At 38.3% G+C, this 23,099-nt stretch overlaps 2 protein-coding genes and 2 pseudogenes across 2 annotated transcripts; all 4 read right to left on the bottom strand.

The window, feature by feature from the left end:
- Positions 1-3,121: 3,121 nt before the first annotated feature.
- LOC119484342 (olfactory receptor 2K2-like) lies at positions 3,122-4,048 on the bottom strand. Its single transcript, XM_037763125.1, has one exon. The coding sequence runs from the start codon at positions 4,046-4,048 to the stop codon at positions 3,122-3,124; it is 927 nt and encodes a 308-aa protein (XP_037619053.1).
- A 540-nt stretch (positions 4,049-4,588) lies between these two features.
- LOC119484340 lies at positions 4,589-8,505 on the bottom strand (annotated as a pseudogene).
- Positions 8,506-12,462: 3,957 nt separating this feature from the next.
- LOC119484341 (olfactory receptor 142-like) lies at positions 12,463-13,299 on the bottom strand. The gene has a single exon (XM_037763124.1). It carries the CDS (start codon positions 13,297-13,299, stop codon positions 12,463-12,465), a length of 837 nt encoding a protein of 278 aa, XP_037619052.1.
- An 8,238-nt stretch (positions 13,300-21,537) lies between these two features.
- Positions 21,538-22,466, bottom strand: LOC119484339 (annotated as a pseudogene).
- Positions 22,467-23,099: the final 633 nt, after the last annotated feature.

The following is a 23,099-nucleotide window of genomic DNA, read 5'->3' as shown; positions in this document are numbered from 1 at the left end:
TCACCCTCCAAGGATCTCATTAAATTGTTTTACCTCTTTTGAGCATTACGCAATCTTTCCAACTCAAAATATTGGCCATAGTATTCTACAACAACTTAACAGCCCTCTTTGTTTCACGCGAATGGTCGCAATGGTCTGCCATGGCCTGTTTGGTATCTGATGAGAGGAGAGATTTGAGGCATGTTGTTCCTGGCATAGGGGAAATCTTTTCCCATGCGAGTCGTCACAGTCATGGCCATCAGCTTCTTCGTGACAGTTACTGTGGTAGTAAAAAACAAAACAAGTCTCTGTCGGAACAACATTACCCACACAGAATGTGATGTACCATGTAGTACAATCCTTGAGTTCATCAATGTCTTCTCCATGTTCATGAAAGATCACTTCCCTGCCTCTTTGAACTGTTGCTGTCAGGGAAGCGCTGTGTCAGGGGTCTCAGCCGACTTCAAGCCAGGTACTGAGTTGGGAGTCTGAGCTGACTCCAAGCCAGGTCCTGAGTCAGGAGTCTGAGCTGACTCCAAGACAGTTTGAGTGTCGGGGGTACCAGCCCTCTTGTCCCTGATTTTGGTTTCTAGGCTTTGGGGTTTTCTGTTATATTCCTTGTCTCTTTCATTCTAGTGTTTCCTGTTTTATTTTGATAAGTTCACTCCTGTTGTGTCTTGTCTGGTTTTACTTCCTGCCTTTGTTTTTTTCCCGTCTTTGTGATTGTCTGGCTCACCATGATCTGTTCCACCTGTGTTGAATCATCCTGCTCTCCATATGCATTTAGTTTGTGTGTTTCCCCTGTTTCACTGTCAGTTCATTGTCATATTGAGTTCATATTGAGGTTTTATTCCAGTGTTTTGTAGTTCAAGTTTATTCCTTTTGACCATACATTGTGGATTGTCTTTTCTGTAACCTGCCGCATTTTGTGTTCTACGTACGTTTTTTTCATTTGAAATCATTGTACTCTGACTGTTGCCTCCTCATCCTTACTTGCGTTGGGGTCCAAGCCTGTTATCCTGAATACCTGACAGTTTCATTTCCCTCTACAAACATAGTAGTTTTAAGCCCAACCATGTTGTTTTTTCCTAAACCTAACTAAGTGGTTTTGTTGCCTAAACCTAAAGTGACGCCAAGGGGCGTGACAAAGCATCAGTATGGGACGAGTTGGGATGAAAATGTGTTTAATTTAGGGATGGTTACCGAAACCTGGTATTAAGGTGCTGAAGACCGTAGTATTTATTATCACGCTAACGCCTCTCCCCTTCTCCATGTCCTGGCTGTGGAGGAGCTCTCCACATACACACAGCAAAGCCAGCTAACAGCAGATCGGAGAGGCCGCGGTGGAGACGGTGAAGTGAAGATTTGATACTACACTTGTTATTATAAGTAAGTCAAAAAAAACCTTTGCAAGTATAAAGCCAATAATTTATTAATGCACCTGTTCAACAAGATCATGACCTATAGGTGAGGGTTGGAGCGTAGATGGAGTGGTAAATCAAGAGCTTTGCTTTCCGGCTCAGCTCCCTCTTCACCACAATGGTCCGGTACAGGGCCCGTATAACTGCAGACGGCCAAACTGTCATGGCCATTTTCAATGCGGTTCCTTGACCTCTGACCTCAAGTTATGTGAATGAAAACGGGTTCTATGGGTACCCACGAGTCTCCCCTTTACAGACATGCCCACTTTATGATAATCACATGCAGTTTGGGGCAAGTCATAGTCAAGTCAGCACACTGACACACTGACAGCTGTTGTTGCCTGTTGTTTATTGATTTCTAATAATAAATATATACATATATTTGCATAAAGCAGCATATTTGTCCACTCCCATGTTGATAAGAGTATTAAATATTTGACAAATCTCCCTTTAAGGTACATTTTGAACAGATAAAAAATGTGTGATTAATTTGCAATTAATCACGATTAACTATGGACAATCATGCGATTAAATATTTTAATCGATTGAAAGCTCTATTTAGGATACATCTTGTTAATATTTTTTTTTTTTAATAATGTAATCTGTGTATGACCTTGAACTGAATCAGCTGTTACCTGGCATTAATTGAATTTAAGTGAATCCTATCCATCCCCTCCTTCCACACCTGCTCTGTCAACTCAACACCAAGATCTGCCTCCCAGGCAGATTTGATATGGTTTGATGATGCAGCAGTAATATTAGAAAACAACAACACAAATTTTGATACAAGCTGTTGAGAACGAGGATGTTATTTCATTAAAGCATTAAAATGGTGTTCCTTTGGTTGGTTATCAAAATGTGAGAAAGGGAGATTTGTCAAGTATTTAATACTCTTATCAATATGGGAGTTTGCAAATATGCTTGCTTTATATAAATTTATGTATATATTTATTACCGTTTATAAACCCTCACAGGTACTGCATTTAGCATAACAAAAATATTCTCAAATCATAACATGGCAAACTTTTTATTTATTTGACCTTTATTTAACCAGGTAAAATCAAACTGCAGCCCAACAGGCAACAACAGCTGTCAGTGTGTCAGTGTGCTGACTTGACTATGACTTGACCCAAACTGCATGTGATTATCATAAAGTGGGCATGTCTATAAAGGGGAGAATTTCTGAATTTAAAGACAACCAGGCTGACATAGGAAATGTGTAGCTAATATGCACACTTCAATATTTGTTAAGTCATATCGTCATCGCAATATTGAACAATGTTATCACAGATTTTCCTCATAACGTGCAGGCCTAATGTACAAATCGATTCAGATCCCGTAAAGGTTTGTTGCATGTCAACCGACCCACCCATGTTGCTGAAACATGTGGACACTATAGCCCAATGTCACATTTATATTATGGGAGAAACCTTAGGAGAGGCCATTCAAAGTGACATGCTCCCTCTTAAGACAGTCAATTAACAACAATTAACAAAAATGTATTTATTTAATAACTGCAGCATATAAATGAATCATTACATTGTTCAAACTGAAGATACTCTTTGCTCTTACCGTAAAAAGGATATTTACAATGTGGAAACAAATCCTAACATACCTTCCAAAGATCATAACATTCACATCTCTGCATTAGTATCACAGAAGAAATGACTGCACATTAGCATCACTAACATCATTATTACTGTAAGATCACTTTTAATACATTAGACCAGTTTGGCTTGACAGAACAACCTCTTCAGGTGTTTAGAGATTTCTTTCATTTTTAGTCCGTATATAATTGGATTAAAGAGAGGATGATACAAAACGGTTTGTAAAGTCATTATGAAATTCACAATTTTTGGAAAATTAGATCCCAGTCGAACTGTCGCGATATCATATGCACTCAAACAGGAAAAGCTGATTAAAACCAACAGGTGAGGTAAACAGGTCTCTGCTGCTTTTTTCCTGACTTCTCTGCAACTTCGATGGGTTATTATAAGTATTTTTGTGTATGTAAGAATAATGAAGAGCATAGGCAGAATTGCAAGATCTAATAAAGCAACAACACCATATATAGTAATTACTCTTGAACTTACACATTGAAGTTTATAAATTGCATTGCTACAAAATATTCCTTTTAAAGTTAAGTTACACAGTTTAGTTTCAGCACTCAGTATTGTTGGGAGTACAATATGACAAGCAGGCAGAAGCCAAGCAAAAAACAGGAAAATACTCACCGTGTTTTTTGTCATGATAGTTGGATATTGCAGAGGTTTACATATAGACACATACCTGTCATAGGCCATGGCTGACAACAGTAAGAATTCTGAACTGCCTACAGCATAAACTATATAAAATTGAAAGAGACAGGCTGAATATGATATGATCTGTTTTTCAGATAAAATGTCAACCAAAAGCTTTGGGTAAATAGCAGTGCTGAAAACAACCGAGTTCAGTAATAAAGCTGCAATGAAAATGTACATAGGCTCATGGAGATTCTTGTGTATAAAGATAAGGTACAGAATAGTAGAATTACTGCATATTATTAGAATATATACTGTGAATATAACCAAAAAATAAACATATCTGTATTTCTTAACTTCCACATGCCCACCAAGAGTTATATATGTTGCATTTAACTCATCGTCCATTAAAGTTGTCTAAAATATATGTTCAGTAATAAAACCGGAAGATGTTATATCCGGCATACATGAATTAAACTATGAAAAGAAGTCTCACTTTGATGATAATACATAACATCCAACCTGTACTGAAGCATCTTATTCATTCACAGAAAAGCACTTGGTGTTTGTCCATCTCCAGAATTCAGAAAGTGAACTGTTTCAGTCTGTGGAAAGTTTTTATTAAATTGCTTCACCCTCCAAGGATCTCATTAAATTGTTTTACCTCTTTTGAGCATTACACAATCTTTCCAACTCAAAATATCGGCCGTAGTATTCTACAACAACTTAACAGCCCTCTTTGTTTCACGCGAATGGTCACAATGGTCTGCCATGGCCTGTTTGGTATCTGTTGAAAGGTGAGATTTGAGGCATGTTGTTCCTGGCATAGGGAAAATCTTTTCCCATGCGAGTCGTCACAGTCAGGCAGGTCCTTTTTGGGTAGTGTGTCTGCTTGTGGTAGGGGCAATTCTACGCAACCTCTTTCCCATTAGGAGCTGCTTAGATGACTTAAACCAGTTGACTGATCAGTTGCAGTGTACCAAAAGAGGACAAGTATGGACCAGCTCCTGGGCCTCTTCCTTTGTCCAGTATGAAGTTGGCAGAGCTTACCACTCTTTCAGCCGTCCCTGCACAGCACATGCTCAGTGTCCCATGAAGCTGTCGGAGATGACTAACTCCAGCACTCCATGTCTGGCGAACATAGCCATCAGCTTTCTCGTGACAGTTACTGTGGTAGTAAACAACAAAACAAGTCTCTGTCGGAACTACAGAGACTTGTTTGTTGCAGGATTTGATGTACCATGTAGTACAATCCTTGAGTTCATGAATGTCCTCTCCATGTTCATTAAAGATCACTTCACTGCCTCTTTGAACTGTTGCTGTCAGGGAAGCGCTGTGTCAGGGGTCTCAGCCAACTTCAAGCCAGGTACTGAGTTGGGAGTCTGAGCTGACTTCAAGACAGGTCCTGAGTCGGGAGCCTGAGCTGACTCCAAGCCAGGTCCTGAGTCAGGAGTCTGAGCTGACTCCAAGACAGTTTGCGTGTCGGGTGTACCAGCCCTCTTGTCTCTGATTTTGGTTTCTATGCTTTGGGATTTTCTGTTATATTCCTTGTCTCTTTCATTCTAGTGTTTCCTGTTTTATTTTTATAAGTTCTCTCCTGTTGTGTCTTGTCTGGTTTTACTTCCTGCCTTTGTTTTTTTCCCGCCTTTGTGATTGTCTGGCTCACCCTGATTTGTTCCACCTGTTTTTAATCATCCTGCTCTCCATATGCATTTAGTTTGTGTGTTTCCCCTGTTTCACTGTCAGTTCATTGTCATATTGAGTTCATATTCAGGTTTTTTTCCAGTGTTTTGTAATTCAAGTTTATTCCTTTTGACCATAATTTGTGGATTGTCTTTTCTGTAACCTGCAGCATTTCGTGTTCTACGTAAGTTTTTTCATTATGAAATCATTGTACTCTGACTGTTGCCTCCTCATCCTTACTTGCGTTGGGGTCCAAACCTGTTATCCTGAAAACCTGACAGTTTCATTTCCCTCTACAAACATAGTAGTTTTAAGCCCAACCATGTTGTTTTTTCCTAAACCTAACTAAGTGGTTTTGTTGCCTAAACCTAAAGTGACGCCAAGGGGCGTGACAAAGCGTCAGTATGGGACGAGTTGGGATGAAAATGTGTTTAATTTAGGGATGGTTACCGAAACCTGGTATTAAGGGGCTGAAGACCGTAGTATTTATTATCACGCTAACGCCTCTCCCCTTCTCCATGTCAGGGCTGTGGAGGAGCTCTCCACATACACACAGCAAAGCCAGCTAACAGCAGATCGGAGAGGCCGCGGTGGAGACGGTGAAGTGAAGATTTGATACTACACTTGTTATTATAAGTAAGTCAAAAAAAACCTTTGCAAGTATAAAGCCAATAATTTATTAATGCACCTGTTCAACAAGCTCATGACCTATAGGTGAGGGTTGGAGCGTAGATGGAGTGGTAAATCAAGAGCTTTGCTTTCCGGCTCAGCTCCCTCTTCACCACAATGGTCCAGTACAGGGCCCGTATAACTGCAGACGGCCAAACTGTCATGGCCATTTTCAATGCGGTTCCTTGACCTCTGACCTCAAGTTATGTGAATGAAAACGGGTTCTATGGGTACCCACGAGTCTCCCCTTTACAGACATGCCCACTTTATGATAATCACATGCAGTTTGGGGCAAGTCATAGTCAAGTCAGCACACTGACACACTGACAGCTGTTGTTGCCTGTTGTTAATTGATTTCCAATAATAAATATATACATATATTTGCATAAAGCAGCATATTTGTCCACTCCCATGTTGATAAGAGTATTAAATATTTGACAAATCTCCCTTTAAGGTACATTTTGAACAGATAAAAAATGTGATTAATTTGCAATTAATCACGATTAACTATGGACAATCATGTGATTAAATATTTTAATCGATTGACAGCTCTATTTAGGATACATCTTGTTAATCTTTTTTTTTTTTAATAATGTAATCTGTGTATGACCTTGAACTGAATCAGCTGTTACCTGGCATTAATTGAACTTAAGTGAATCCTATCCATCCACTTCTTCCACACCTGCTCTGTCAACTCAACACCAAGATCTGCCTCCCAGGCAGATTTGATATGGTTTGATGATGCAGCAGTAATATTAGAAAACAACAACACAAATTTTGATACAAGCTGTTGAGAACGAGGATGTTATTTCATTAAAGCATTAAAATGGTGTTCCTTGGGTTGGTTATCAAAATGTGAGAAAGGGAGATTTCTCAAATATTTAATACTCTTATCAACATGGGAGTTGGCAAATATGCTTGCTTTATATAAATGTATGTATGTACTTATTATTGGAAATCAATTAACAAAACAAAACAATGATAAATATTGTCCGGAAACCATCACAGGTACTGCATTTAGCATAAAAAATATGCTCAAATCATAACATGGCAAACTTTTTATTTATTTGACCTTTATTTAACCAGATAAAATCAAACTGCAGCCCAACAGGCAACAACAGCTGTCAGTGTGTCAGTGTGCTGACTTGACTATGACTTGACCCAAACTGCATGTGATTATCATAAAGTGGGAATGTCTGTAAAGGGGAGAATTTCTGAATTTAAAGACAACCAGGCTTACGTAGGAAATGTAGAGCTAATATGCACACTTCAATATTTGTTAAGTCATATCGTCATCGCAATATTGAACAATGTTATCACAGATTTTCCTCATAACGTGCAGGCCTAGTGTACAAATCGATTCAGATCCCGTAAAGGTTTGTTGCATGTCAACCGACCCACCCATGTTGCTGAAACACGTGGACACTATAGCCCAATGTCACATTTATATTATGGGAGAAACCTTAGGAGAGGCCATTCAAAGTGACATGCTCCCTCTTAAGACAGTCAATTAACAACAATTAACAAAAACGTATTTATTTAATAACTGCAGCATATAAATGAATCATTACATTGTTCAAACTGAAGATACTCTTTGCTGTTTCCGTAAAAAGGATCTTTACAATGTGGAAACAAATCCTTACATACCTTCCAAAGATCATTACATTCACATCTCTGCATTATTATCACAGAAGAAATGACTGCACATTAGCATCACTAACATCATTATTACTGTAAGATCACTTTTAATACATTAGACCAGTTTGGCTTGACAGAACAACCTCTTCAGGTGTTTAGAGATTTCTTTCATTTTTAGTCCGTATATAATTGGATTAAAGAGAGGATGATACAAAACGATTTGTAAAGTCATTATGGAATTCACAATTTTTGGAAAATTAGATCCTACTCGAACTATCGCGATATCATATGCACTCAAACAGGAAAAGCTGATTAAAACCAACAGGTGAGGTAAACAGGTCTCTGCTGCTTTTTTCCTGACTTCTCTACAACTTCGATGGGTTATTATAAGTATTTTTGTGTATGTAAAAATAATGAAGAGCATAGGCAGAATTGCAAGATTTAATAAAGCAACAACACCATTTATAGTAATTAATCTTGAACTTACACATTGAAGTTTATAAATTGCATTGTTACAAAATATTCCTTGTAAAGTTAAGTTACACAGTTTTAGTTTCAGCACTCAGTATTGTTGGGAGTGCAATATGACAAGCAGGTAGAAGCCAAGCAAAAAACAGGAAAATACTCACCGTGTTTTTTGTCATGATAGTTGGATATTGCAGAGGTTTACATATAGACACATACCTGTCATAGGCCATGGCTGACAACAGTAAGAATTCTGAACTGCCTACAGCATAAAATATATAAAATTGAAAGAGACAGGCAGAATAAGATGTAATCTGTTTTTCAGATAAAATGTCAACCAAAAGCTTTGGGTAAATAGCAGTGCTATAAACAACCGAGTTCAGTAATAAAGCTGCAATGAAAATGTACATAGGCTCATGGAGATTCTTGTGTATAAAGATAAGGTACAGAATAGTAGAATTACTGCATATTATTAGAATATATACTGTGAATATAACCAAAAAATAAACATATCTGTATTTCTTAACTTCCACATGCCCACCAAGAGTTATATATGTTGCATTTAACTTATCATCCATTATGGTTGTCTAAAATATATGTTCAGTAATAAAACCGGAAGATTTTATATCCGGCATACATGAATTAAACTATGAAATGAAGTCTCACTTTGATGATAATACATAACATCCAACCTGTACTGAAGCATCCTATTCATTCACAGAAAGGCACTTGGTGTTTGTCCATCTCCAGAATTCAGAAAGTGAACTGTTTCAGTCTGTGGAAAGTTTTTATTAAATTGCTTCACCCTCCAAGGATCTCATTAAATTGTTTTACCTCTTTTGAGCATTACGCAATCTTTCCAACTTAAAATATTGGCCGTAGTATTCCACAACAACTTAACAGCCCTCATGGTTTCACGCGAATGGTCGCAATGGTCTGCCATGGCCTGTTTTGTATCTGATGAGAGGAGTGATTTGAGGCATGTTGTTCCTGGCATAGGGAAAATCTTTTCCCATGCGAGTCGTCACAGTCATGGCAGGTGCTTTTTGGGTAGTGTGTCTGCTTGTGGTAGGGACAAATCTACGTAACCTCTTTCTCATTAGGAGCTGCTTAGATGACTTAAACCAGTTGACTGATAAGTTGCAGTGTACCAAAAGAGGACAAGTATGGACCAGCTCCTGGGCATCTTCCTTTGTCCAGTATGAAGTTGGCAGAGCTTACCACTCTTTCAGCCGTCCCTGCACAGCACATGCTCAATGTCCCATGAAGCTGTCGGAGATGACTAACTCCAGCACTCCATGACTGGCGAACATAGCCATCAGCTTTCTCGTGACAGTTACTGTGGTAGTAAACAACAAAACAAGTCTCTGTCGGAACTACAGAGACTTGTTTGTTGCAGGATTTGATGTACCATGTAGTACAATCCTTGAGTTCATCAATGTCCTCTACATGTTCATTAAAGATCACTTCACTGCCTCTTTGAACTGTTGCTGTCAGGGAAGCGCTGTGTCAGGGGTCTCAGCCAACTTCAAGCCAGGTACTGAGTTGGGAGTCTGAGCTGACTTCAAGACAGGTCCTGAGTCGGGAGCCTGAGCTGACTCCAAGCCAGGTCCTGAGTCAGGAGTCTGAGCTGACTCCAAGACAGTTTGCGTGTCGGGTGTACCAGCCCTCTTGTCTCTGATTTTGGTTTCTATGCTTTGGGATTTTCTGTTATATTCCTGGTCTCTTTCATTCTAGTGTTTCCTGTTTTATTTTGATAAGTTCACTCCTGTTGTGTCTTGTCTGGTTTTACTTCCTGCCTTTGTTTTTTTCCCGCCTTTGTGATTGTCTGGCTCACCCTGATTTGTTCCACCTGTGTTTAATCATCCTGCTCTCGATATGCATTTAGTTTGTGTGTTTCCCCTGTTTCACTGTCAGTTCATTGTCATATTGAGTTCATATTGAGGTTTTATTCCAGTGTTTTGTAGTTCAAGTTTATTCCTTTTGACCATAATTTGTGGATTGTCTTTTCTGTAACCTGACGCATTTCGTGTTCTACGTAAGTTTTTTCATTATGAAATCATTGTACTCTGACTGTTGCCTCCTCATCCTTACTTGCGTTGGGGTCCAAGCCTGTTATCCTGAATACCTGACAGTTTAATTTCCCTCTACAAACATAGTAGTTTTAAGCCCAACCATGTTGTTTTTTCCTAAACCTAACTAAGTGGTTTTGTTGCCTAAACCTAAAGTGACGCCAAGGGGCGTAACAAAGCGTCAGTATGTGACGAGTTGGGGTGAAAATGTGTTTAATTTAGGGATGGTTACCGAAACCTGGTATTAAGGGGCTGAAGACCGTATTATTTATTATCACGCTAACGCCTCTCCCCTTCTCCATGTCAGGGCTGTGGAGGAGCTCTCCACATACACACAGCAAAGCCAGCTAACAGCAGATCGGAGAGGCCGCGGTGGAGACGTGAAGTGACGATTTGATACTACACTTGTTATTATAAGTAAGTCAAAAAAACCTTTGCAAGTATAAAGCCAATAATTTATTAATGCACCTGTTCAACAAGCTCATGACCTATAGGTGAGGGTTGGAGCGTAGATGGAGTGGTAAATCAAGAGCTTTGCCTTCCGGCTCAGCTCCCTCTTCACCACAATGGTCTGGTACAGGGCCCGTATAACTGCAGACGGCCAAACTGTCATGGCCATTTTCAATGCGGTTCCTTGACCTCTGACCACAAGTTATGTGAATGAAAACGGGTTCTATGGGTACCCACGAGACTCCCCTTTACAAACATGCCCACTTTATGATAATCACATGCAGTTTGGGTCAAGTCATAGTCAAGTCAGCACACTGACACACTGACAGCTGTTGTTGCCTGTTGTTAATTGATTTCCAATAATAAATATATACATATATTTGCATAAAGCAGCATATTTGTCCACTCCCATGTTGATAAGAGTATTAAATATTTGACAAATCTCCCTTTAAGGTACATTTTGAACAGATAAAAAATGTGTGATTAATTTGCAATTAATCACGATTAACTATGGACAATCATGCGATTAAATATTTTAATCGATTGACAGCTCTATTTAGGATACATCTTGTTAATCTTTTTTTTTTTTAATAATGTAATCTGTGTATGACCTTGAACTGAATCACCTGTTACCTGGCATTAATTGAACTTAAGTGAATCCTATCCATCCTCTTCTTCCACACCTCCTCTGTCAACTCAACACCAAGATCTGCCTCCCAGGCAGATTTGATATGGTTTGATGATGCAGCAGTAATATCAGAAAACAACAACACAAATTTTGATACAAGCTGTTGAGAACGAGGATGTTATTTCATTAAAGCATTAAAATGGTGTTCCTTGGGTTGGTTATCAAAATGTGAGAAAGGGAGATTTCTCAAATATTTAATACTCTTATCAACATGGGAGTTGGCAAATATGCTTGCTTTATATAAATGTATGTATGTACTTATTATTGGAAATCAATTAACAACACAAAACAATGATAAATATTGTCCGGAAACCCTCACAGGTACTGCATTTAGCATAAAAAATATGCTCAAAACATAACATGGCAAACTTTTTATTTATTTGACCTTTATTTAACCAGGTAAAATCAACTGCAGCCCAACAGGCAACAACAGCTGTCAGTGTGTCAGTATGCTGACTTGACTCTGACTTGTCCCCAAACTGCATGTGATTATCATAAAGTGGGAATGTCTGTAAAGGGGAGAATTTCTGAATTTAAAGACAACCAGGCTGACGTAGGAAATGTGTAGCTAATATGCACTCTTCAATATTTGTTAAGTCATATCGTCATCGCAATATTGAACAATGTTATTACAGATTTTCCTCATAACGTGCAGGCCTAGTGTACAAATCGATTCAGATCCCGTAAAGGTTTGTTGCATGTCAACCGACCCACCCATGTTGCTGAAACACATGGACACTATAGCCCAATGTCATATTGATATTATGGGAGAAACCGTAGGAGAGGTCATTCAAAGTGACATGCTCCCTCTTAAGACAGTCAATTAACAACAATTAACAAAAAATGTATTTATTTAATAACTGCAGCATATAAATGAATCATTACATTGTTCAAACTGAAGATACTCTTTGCTGTTTCCGTAAAAAGGATCTTTCAATGTGGAAACAAATCCTTACATACCTTCCAAAGATCATAACATTCACATCTCTGCATTAGTATCACAGAAGAAATGACTGCACATTAGCATCACTAACATCATTATTACTGTAAGATCACTTTTAATACATTAGACCAGTTTGGCTTGACAGAACAACCTCTTCAGGTGTTTAGAGATTTCTTTCATTTTTAGTCCGTATATAATTGGATTAAAGAGAGGATTATACAAAACCATTTGTAAAGTCATTATGGAATTCACAATTTTTTGGAAAATTAGATCCCAGTCGAACTATCGCGATATCATATGCACTCAAACAGGAAAAGCTGATTAAAACCAACAGGTGAGGTAAACAGGTCTCTGCTGCTTTTTTCCTGACTTCTCTGCAACTTCGATGGGTTATTATAAGTATTTTTGTGTATGTAAAAATAATGAAGAGCATAGGCAGAATTGCAAGATCTAATAAAGCAACAACACCATTTATAGTAATCACTCTTGAACTTACACATTGAAGTTTATAAATTGCATTGCTACAAAATATTCCTTGTAAAGTTAAGTTACACAGTTTAGTTTCAGCACTCAGTATTGTTGGGAGTACAGTATGACAAGCAGGCAGAAGCCAAGCAAAAAACAGGAAAATACTCACCGTGTTTTTTGTCATGATAGTTGGATATTGCAGAGGTTTACATATAGACACATACCTGTCATAGGCCATGGCTGACAACAGTAAGAATTCTGAACTGGCTACAGCATAAAATATGTAAAATTGAAAGAGACAGGCTGAATATGATATGATCTGTTTTTCAGATAAAATGTCAACCAAAAGCTTTGGGTAAATAGCAGTGCTTAAAACAACCGAGTTCAGTAATAAAGCTGCAATGAAAATGTACATAGGCTCATGGAGATTCTTGTGTATAAAGATAAGGTACAGAATAGTAGAATTACTGCATATTATTAGAATATATACTGTGAATATAACCAAAAAATAAACATATCTGTATTTCTTAACTTCCACATGCCCACCAAGAGTTATATATGTTGCATTTAACTTATCATCCATTATGGTTGTCTAAAATATATGTTCAGTAATAAAACAGGAAGATTTTATATCCGGCATACATGAATTAAACTATGAAAAGAAGTCTCACTTTGATGATAATACATAACATCCAACCTGTACTGAAGCATCTTATTCATTCACAGAAAAGCACTTGGTGTTTGTCCATCTCCAGAATTCAGAAAGTGAACTGTTTCAGTCTGTGGAAAGTTTTTATTAAATTGCTTCACCCTCCAAGGATCTCATTAAATTGTTTTACCTCTTTTGAGCATTACGCAATCTTTCCAACTCAAAAATATCGGCCGTAGTATTCTACAACAACTTAACAGCCCTCTTTGTTTCACGCGAATGGTCACAATGGTCTGCCATGGCCTGTTTGGTATCTGTTGAAAGGTGAGATTTGAGGCATGTTGTTCCTGGCATAGGGAAAATCTTTTCCCATGCGAGTCGTCACAGTCAGGCAGGTCCTTTTTGGGTAGTGTGTCTGCTTGTGGTAGGAGCAATTCTACGCAACCTCCTTCTCATTAGGAGCTGCTTAGATGACTTAAACCAGTTGACTGATAAGTTGCAGTGTACCAAAAGAGGACAAGTATGGACCAGCTCCTGGGCCTCTTCCTTTGTCCAGTATGAAGTTGGCAGAGCTTACCACTCTTTCAGCCGTCCCTGCACAGCACATGCTCAGTGTCCCATGAAGCTGTCGGAGATGACTAACTCCAGCACTCCATGTCTGGCGAACATGGCCATCAGCTTTCTCGTGACAGTTACTGTGGTAGTAAACAACAAAACAAGTCTCTGTCGGAACAACATTACCCACACAGAATGTGATGTACCATGTAGTACAATCCTGAAGTTCATCAATGTCCTCTCCATGTTCATTAAAGATCACTTCACTGCCTCTTTGAACTGTTGCTGTCAGGGAAGCGCTGTGTCAGGGGTCTCAGCCGACTTCAAGCCAGGTACTGAGTTGGGAGTCTGAGCTGACTTCAAGACAGCTTCTGAGTCGGGAGTCTGAGCTGACTCCAAGACAGTTTGCGTGTCGGTGGGTACCAGCCCTCTTTTCCCTGATTTTAGTTTCTATGCTTTGGGATTTTCTGTTATGTTCCTTGTCTCTTTCATTCTAGTGTTTCCTGTTTTATTTTGATAAGTTCACTCCTGTTGTGTCTTATCTGGTTTTACTTCCTGCCTTTGTTTTTTTCCCGCCTTTGTGATTGTCTGGCTCACCCTGATTTGTTCCACCTGTGTTTAATCATCCTGCTCTCCATATGCATTTAGTTTGTGTGTTTCCCCTGTTTCACTGTCAGTTCATTGTCATATTGAGTTCATATTGAGGTTTTATTCCAGTGTTTTGTAGTTCAAGTTTATTCCTTTTGACCATACATTGTGGATTGTCTTTTCTGTAACCTGCCCTGCTGGACCTGCCGCATTTCGTGTTCTACGTACGTTTTTTTCGTTTGAAATCATTGTACTCTGACTGTTGCCTCCTCATCCTTACTTGCGTTGGGGTCCAAGCCTGTTATCCTGAATACCTGACAGTTTCATTTCCCTCTACAAACATAGAAGTTTTAAGCCCAACCATGTTGTTTTTCCTAAACCTAACTAAGTGGTTTTGTTGCCTAAACCTAAAGTGACGCCAAGGGGCGTGACAAAAAGCGTCAGTATGTGACGAGTTGGGATGAAAATGTGTTTAATTTAGGGATGGTTACCGAAACCTGGTATTAAGGGGCTAAAGACCATAGTATTTATTATCACGCTAACGCCTCTTCCCTTCTCCATGTCAGGGCTGTGGAGGAGCTCTCCACATACACACAGCAAAGCCAGCTAACAGCAGATCGGAGAGGCCGCGGTGGAGACAGTGAAGTGAAGATTTGATACTACACTTGTTATTATAAGTAAGTCAAAAAAAACCTTTGCAAGTATAAAGCCAATAATTTATTAATGCACCTGTTCAACAAGCTCATGACCTATAGGTGAGGGTTGGAGCGTAGATGGAGTGGTAAATCAAGAGCTTTGCTTTCCGGCTCAGCTCCCTCTTCACCACAATGGTCGTACAGGGCCCTGTATAACTGCAGACGGCCAAACTGTCATGGCCATTTTCAATGCGGTTCCTTGACCTCTGACCTCAAGTTATGTGAATGAAAACGGGTTCTATGGGTACCCTTCGAGTCTCCCCTTTACAGACATGCCCACTTTATGATAATCAGATGCAGTTTGGGGCAAGTCATAGTCAAGTCAGCACACTGACACACTGACAGCTGTTGTTGCCTGTTGTTAATTGATTTCCAATAATAAATATGTGCATATATTTGCATAAAAGCAGCATATTTTGTCCACTCCCATGTTGATAAGAGTATTAAATATTTGACAAATCTCCCTTTAAGGTACATTTTGAACAGATAAAAAATGTGTGATTAAATTTGCAATTAATCACGATTAACTATGGACAATCATGCGATTAAATATTGTAATCGATTGACAGCTCTATTTAGGATACATCTTGTTAATCTTTTTTTTTTTAATAATGTAATCTGTGTATGACCTTGAACTGAATCAGCTGTTACCTGGCATTAATTGATTTTAAGTGAATCCTATCCATCCCCTCCTTCCACACGTGCTCTGTCAACTCAACATCAAGATCTGCCTCCCAGGCAGATTTGATATGGTTTGATGATGCAGCAGTAATATTAGAAAACAACAACACAAATTTTTGATACAAGCTGTTGAGAATGAGGATGTTATTTCATATAATCATTAAAATGGTGTTCCTTGGGTTGGTTATCAAAATGTGAGAAAGGGAGATTTGTCAAATATTTAATACTCTTATCAATATGGGAGTTGGCAAAATATGCTTGCTTTATAGAAATTTATGTATCTATTATTACCGTTTATAAACCCTCACAGGGTACTGCATTTAGCATAACAAAATATTCTCAAATCATAACATGGCAAACTTTTTATTTATTTGACCTTTATTTAACCAGGTAAAATCAAACTGCAGCCCAACAGGCAACAACAGCTGTCAGTGTGTCAGTGTGCTGACTTGACTATGACTTGTCCCAAACTGCATGTGATTATCATAAAGTGGGAATGTCTGTAAAGGGGAGAATTTCTGAATTTAAAGACAATCCAGGCTGACGTAGGAAATGTGTAGCTAATATGCACTCTTCAATATTTGTTAAGTCATATCGTTCATCGCAATATTGAACAATGTTATTACAGATTTTCCTCATAACGTGCAGGCCTAGTGTACAAATCGATTCAGATCCCGTAAAGGTTTGTTGCATGTCAAACCGACCCACCCATGTTGCTGAAACACATGGACACTATAGCCCAATGTCATATTTATATTATGGGAGAAACCGTAGGAGAGTCATTCAAAGTGACATTGCTCCCTCTTAAGACAGTCAATTAACAACAATTAACAAAAATGTATTTATTTAATAACTGCAGCATATAAATGAATCATTACATTGTTCAAACTGAAGATACTCTTTGCTGTTTCCGTAAAAAGGATCTTTTCAATGTGGAAACAAAATCCTTACATTACATTCCAAAGATCATAACATTCACATCTCTGCATTAGTATCACAGAAGAAATGACTGCACATTAGCATCACTAACATCATTATTACTGTTAAGATCACTTTTAATACATTAGACCAGTTTGGCTTGACAGAACAACCTCTTCAGGTGTTTAGAGATTTCTTCATTTTTAGTCCGTATATAATTGGATTAAAGAGAGGATTATACAAACCATTTGTAAAGTCATTATGGAATTCACAATTTTTGGAAAATTAGATCCCAGTCGAACTATCGCGATATCATATGCACTCAAACAGGAAAAGCTGATTAAAACCAACAGGTGAGGTAAACAGGTCTCTGCTGCTTTTTTCCTGAACTTCTCTGCAACTTCGACTGGGTATATTATAAGTATTTTTGTGTATGTAAAAATAATGAAGAGCATAGGCAGAATTGCAAGATCTAATAAAGCAACAACACCATTATAGTAATCACTCTTGAACTTACACATTGAAGTTTATAAATTGCATTGTTACAAAATATTCCTTGTAAAGTTAAGCTACACAGTTTAGTTTCAGCACTCAGTATTGTTGGGAGTACAGTATGACAAGCAGTCAGAAGCCAAGCACAAAACAGGAAATACTCACCGTGTTTTTTGTCATGATAGTTGGATATTGCAGAGGTTTACATATAGACACATACTACTGTCATAGGCCATGGCTGACAAACAGTAAGAATTCTGAACTGGCTTACAGCATAAAATATGTAAATTGAAAGAGACAGGCTGAATATGATATGATCTGTTTTTCAGATAAATGTCAACCAAAAGCTTTGTGGTAAATAGCAGTGCTTAAAACAACCGAGTTCAGTAATAAAGCTGCAATGAAAATGTACATAGGCTCATGGAGATTCTTGTGTATAAAGATAAGGTACAGAATAGTAGAATTACTGCATATTATTAGAATATATACTGTGAATATAACCAAAAAATAAACTATCTGTATTTCTTAACTTCCACATGCCCACCAAGAGTTATATACGTTGCATTTAACTTATCAATCCATTAATGGTTGTCTAAAATATATGTTCAGTAATAAAACAGGAAGATTTTATATCCGGCATACATGAATTAAACCTATGAAAAGAAGTCTCACTTTGATGATAATACATAACATCCAACCTGTACTGAAGCATCTTATTCATTCACAGAAAAGCACTTGGTGTTTGTCCATCTCCAGAATTCAGAAAGTGAACTGTTTCAGTCTGTGGAAAGTTTTTTATTAAATTGCTTCACCCTCCAAGGATCTCATTAAATTGTTTTACCTCTTTTTGAGCATTACGCAATCTTTCCAACTCAAAATATCGGCCGTAGTATTCTACAACAACTTAACAGCCCTCATGGTTTCACGCGAATGTCAGCAATGGTCTGCCATGGCCTGTTTGTATCTGATGAAGAGTGAGTGATTTGAGGCATGTTGTTCCTGGCATAGGGAAAATCTTTTCCCATGCGAGTCGTCACAGTCAGGCAGGTCCTTTTATGTAGTGTGTTGCTTGTGGTAGGGTCACTTCTACGCAACCTCCTTCTCATTAGGAGCTGCTTAGATGACTTAAACCAGTGACTGATAAGTTGCAGTGTACCAAAAGAGGACAAGTATGGACCAGCTCCTGGGCCTCTTCCTTTGTCCAGTATGAAGTTGGCAGAGCTTACCACTCTTTCAGCCGTCCCTGCACAGCACCTGCTCAGTGTCCCATTGAAGCTGTCGGAGATGACTAACTCCAGCACTCATGTCTGGCGAACATGGCCATCAGCTTTCTCGTGGACAGTTACTGTGGTAGTAAACAACAAAACAAGTCTCTGTCGGAACAACATTACCCACACAGAATGTGATGTGACCATGTAGTACAATCCTGAAGTTCATCAATGTCCTCTCCATGTTCATTAAAGATCACTTCACTGCCTCTTTGAACTGTTGCTGTCAGGGAAGCGCTGTGTCAGGGGTCTCAGCCGACTTCAAGCCAGGTACTGAGTTGGGGAGTCTGAGCTGACTTCAAGACAGCTTCTGAGTCGGGAGTCTGAGCTGACTCCAAGACAGTTTTCGTTTTGTCGGTGGCGTACCAGCCCTCTTTCCCTGATTTAGTTTCTATGCTTTGGGATTTTCTGTTATGTTCCTTGTCTCTTTCATTCTAGTGTTTCCTGTTTTATTTTGATAAGTTCACTCCTGTTGTGTCTTGTCTGGTTTTACTTCCTGCCTTTGTTTTTTTTCCCGCCTTTTTGTGATTGTCTGGCTCACCCTGATCTGTTCCACCTGTGTTTAATCATCCTGCTCTCCATATGCATTTAGTTTGTGTGTTTCCCCTGTTTCACTGTCAGTTCATTGTCATATTGAGTCATATTGAGGTTTTATTCCAGTGTTTTGTAGTTCAAATTTATTCCTTTTGACCATACATTGTGGATTGTCTTTTCTGTAACCTGCCTGCTGGGACCTGCCGCATTTCGTGTTCTACGTACGTTTTTTTCGTTTGAAATCATTGTACTCTGACTGTTGCCTCTCATCCTTACTTGCGTTGGGGTCCAAGCCTGTTATCCTGAATACCTGACAGTTTCATTTCCCTCTACAAACATAGAAGTTTTAAGCCCAACCATGTTGTTTTTTCCTAAACCTAACTAAGTGGTTTTGTTGCCTAAACCTAAAGTGACGCCAAGGGGCGTGACAAAAGCGTCAGTATGTGACGAGTTTGGGATGAAAATGTGTTTAATTTAGGGATGGTTACCGAAACCTGGTATTAAGGGGCTAAAGACCCTAGTATTTATTATCACGCTAACGCCTCTTCCCTTCTCCATGTCAGGGCTGTGGAGGAGCTCTCCAAATACCACACAGCAAAGCCAGCTAACAGCAGATCGGAGAGGCCGCGGTGGAGGACGATGAAGTGAAGATTTGATACTACACTTGTTATTATAAGTAAGTCAAAAAAAACCTTTTGCAAGTATAAAGCCAATAATTATTAATGCACCTGTTTCAACAAGCTCATGACCTATAGGGTAGGGTTGGAGCGTAGATGGAGTGGTAAATCAAGAGCTTTGCTTTCCGGCTCAGCTCCCTCTTCACCACAATGGTCCGGTACAGGGCCCGTATAACTGCAGACGGCAAACTGTCATGGCCATTTTTGACAATGCGGTTTCCTTGACCTCTGACCTCAAGTTATGTGAATGAAAAACGGGTTCTATGGGTACCCACTGAGTCTCCCCTTTACAGACATGCCCACTTTATGATAATCAGCATGCAGTTTAGGGGCAAGTCATAGTCAAGTCAGCACACTGACACACTGACAGCTGTTGTTGCCTGTTGTTAATTGATTTCCAATACTAAATATGTGCATATATTTGCATAAAGCAGCATATTTGTCCACTCCCCATGTTGAATAAGAGTATTAAATATTTGACAAATCTCCCTTTAAGGTACATTTGAACAGATAAAAAATGTGTGATTAATTTGCAATTAATCACGATTAACTATGGACAATCATGCGATTAAATATTGTAATCGATGACAGCTCTATTTAGGATACATCTTGTTAATCTTTTTTTTTTTTAATAATGTAATCTGTGTATGACCTTGAACTGAATCAGCTGTTACCTGGCATTAATTGATTTTAAGTGAATCCTATCCATCCCCTCCTTCCACACCTGCTCTGTCAACTCAACACCAAGATCTGCCTCCCAGGCAGATTTGATATGGTTTGATGATGCAGCAGTAATATTAGAAACAACAACACAAATTTTGATACAAGCTGTTGAGAACGAGGATGTTATTTCATTAAAGCATTAAAATGGTGTTCCTGGGTTGGTTATCAAAATGTGAGAAAGGGAGATTTGTCAAATATTTAATACTCTTATCAATATGGGAGTTGGCAAAATATGCTTGCTTTATATAAATTTATGTATATATTTATTACCGTTTATAAACCCTCACAGGTACTGCATTTAGCATAACAAAAATATTCTCAAATCATAACATGGCAAACTTTTTATTTATTTTGACCTTTATTTAACCAGGTAAAATCAAACTGCAAGCCCAACAGGCAACAACAGCTGTCAGTGTGTCAGTGTGCTGACTTGACTATGACTGACCCAAACTGCATGTGATTATCATAAAGTGGGCATGTCTGTAAAGGGCGAGAATTTCTGAATTTAAAGACAATCAGGCTGACGTAGGAAATGTGTAGCTAATATGCACACCCTTCAATATTTGTTAAGTCATATCGTCATCGCAATATTGAACAATGTTATTACAGATTTTCCTCATAACGTGCAGGCCCTAATGTACAAATCGATTCAGATCCCGTAAAGGTTTGTTGCATGTCAACCGACCCACCCATGTTGCTGAAAACATGTGGACACTATAGCCCAATGTCACATTTATATTATGGGAGAAACCGTAGGATAGGTCATTCAAAGTGACATGCTCCCTCTTAAGACAGTCAATTAACAACAATTAACAAAAATGTATTTATTTAATAACTGCAGCATATAAATGAATCATTACATTGTTCAAACTGAAGATACTCTTCACTGTTTCCGTAAAATGGATCTTTACAATGTGGAAACAAATCCTAACATACTTTCCAAAGATCATAACATTCACATCTCTGCATTATTATCACAAAAGAAATGACTGCACATTAGAATCACTAACATCATTATTACTGTTAGATCACTTTTAAACATTAGACCAGTTTGGCTTGACAGAACAACCTCTTCAAGGTTTTAGAGATTTCCTTCATTTTTAGTCCGTATATAATTGGATTAAAGAGAGGATGATACAAAACGGTTTGTAAAGTCATTATGAAATTCACAATTTTTGGAAAATTAGATCCCAGTCGAACTATCGCGATATCATATGCACACAAACAGGAAAAGCTGATTAAAACCAACAGGTGAGGTAAAACAGGTCTCTTGCTGCTTTTTTCCTGACTTCTCTGCAACTTCGATGGGTTATTATAAGTATTTTTGTGTATGTAAAAATAATGAAGAGCATAGGCAGTATTGCAAGATCTAATAAAGCAACAACACCATATATAGTAATTACTCTTGAACTTACACATTGAAGTTTATAAATTGCATTGCTACAAAATATTCCTTGTAAAGTTAAGTTACACAGTTTAGTTTCAGCACTCAGTATTGTTGGGAGTACAGTATGACAAGCAGGCAGAAGCCAAGCAAAAAACAGGAAAATACTCACTGTGTTTTTTGTCATGATAGTTGGATATTGCAGAGGTTTACATATAGACACATACCTGTCATAGGCCATGGCTGACAACAGTAAGAATTCTGAACTGCTTACAGCATAAACTATATAAAATTGAAAGAGACAGGCTGAATATGATATGATCTGTTTTTCAGATAAAATGTCAACCAAAAGCTTTGGGTAAATAGCAGTGCTTAAAACAACCGAGTTCAGTAATAAAGCTGCAATGAAAATGTACATAGGCTCATGGAGATTCTTGTGTATAAAGATAAGGTACAGAATAGTAGAATTACTGCATATTATTAGAATATATACTGTGAATATAACCAAAAAATAAACATATCTGTATTTCTTAACTTCCACATGCCCACCAAGAGTTATATATGATGCATTTAACTCATCGTCCATTAAAGTTGTCTAAAATATATGTTCAGTAATAAAACCGGAAGATTTTATATCCAGCATACATGAATTAAACTATGAAAAGAAGTCTCACTTCGATGATAATACATAACATCCAACCTGAACTGAAGCATCTCATTCATTCACAGAAAGGCACTTGGTGTTTGTCCATCTCCAGAATTCAGAAAGTGAACTGTTTCAGTCTGTGGAAAGTTTTTATTAAATTGCTTCACCCTCCAAGGATCTCATTAAATTGTTTTACCTCTTTTGAGCATTACGCAATCTTTCCAACTCAAAATATCGGCCGTAGTATTCCACAACAACTTAATAGCCCTCTTTGTTTCACGCAAATGGTCACAATGGTCTGCCATGGCCTGTTTTGTATCTGATGAGAGGAGAGATTTGAGGCATGTTGTTCCTGGCATAGGGGAAATCTTTTCCCATGCGAGTCGTCACAGTCATGGCCAACAGCTTTTTCGTGACAGTTACTGTGGTAGTAAACAACAAAACAAGTCTCTGTCGGAACAACATTACCCACACAGAATGTGATGTACCATGTAGTACAATCCTTGAGTTCATCAATGTCTTCTCCATGTTCATTAAAGATCACTTCCCTGCTTCTTTGAACTGTTGCTGTCA

The sequence above is a fragment of the Sebastes umbrosus genome, unplaced genomic scaffold (genome assembly GCF_015220745.1).
Source record: "Sebastes umbrosus isolate fSebUmb1 unplaced genomic scaffold, fSebUmb1.pri scaffold_15_arrow_ctg1, whole genome shotgun sequence".
Lineage (NCBI taxonomy): Eukaryota > Metazoa > Chordata > Actinopteri > Perciformes > Sebastidae > Sebastes > Sebastes umbrosus.
Note: the sequence above shows the minus strand (reverse complement) of the source record. Positions and strands in the feature narration are given on the sequence as shown.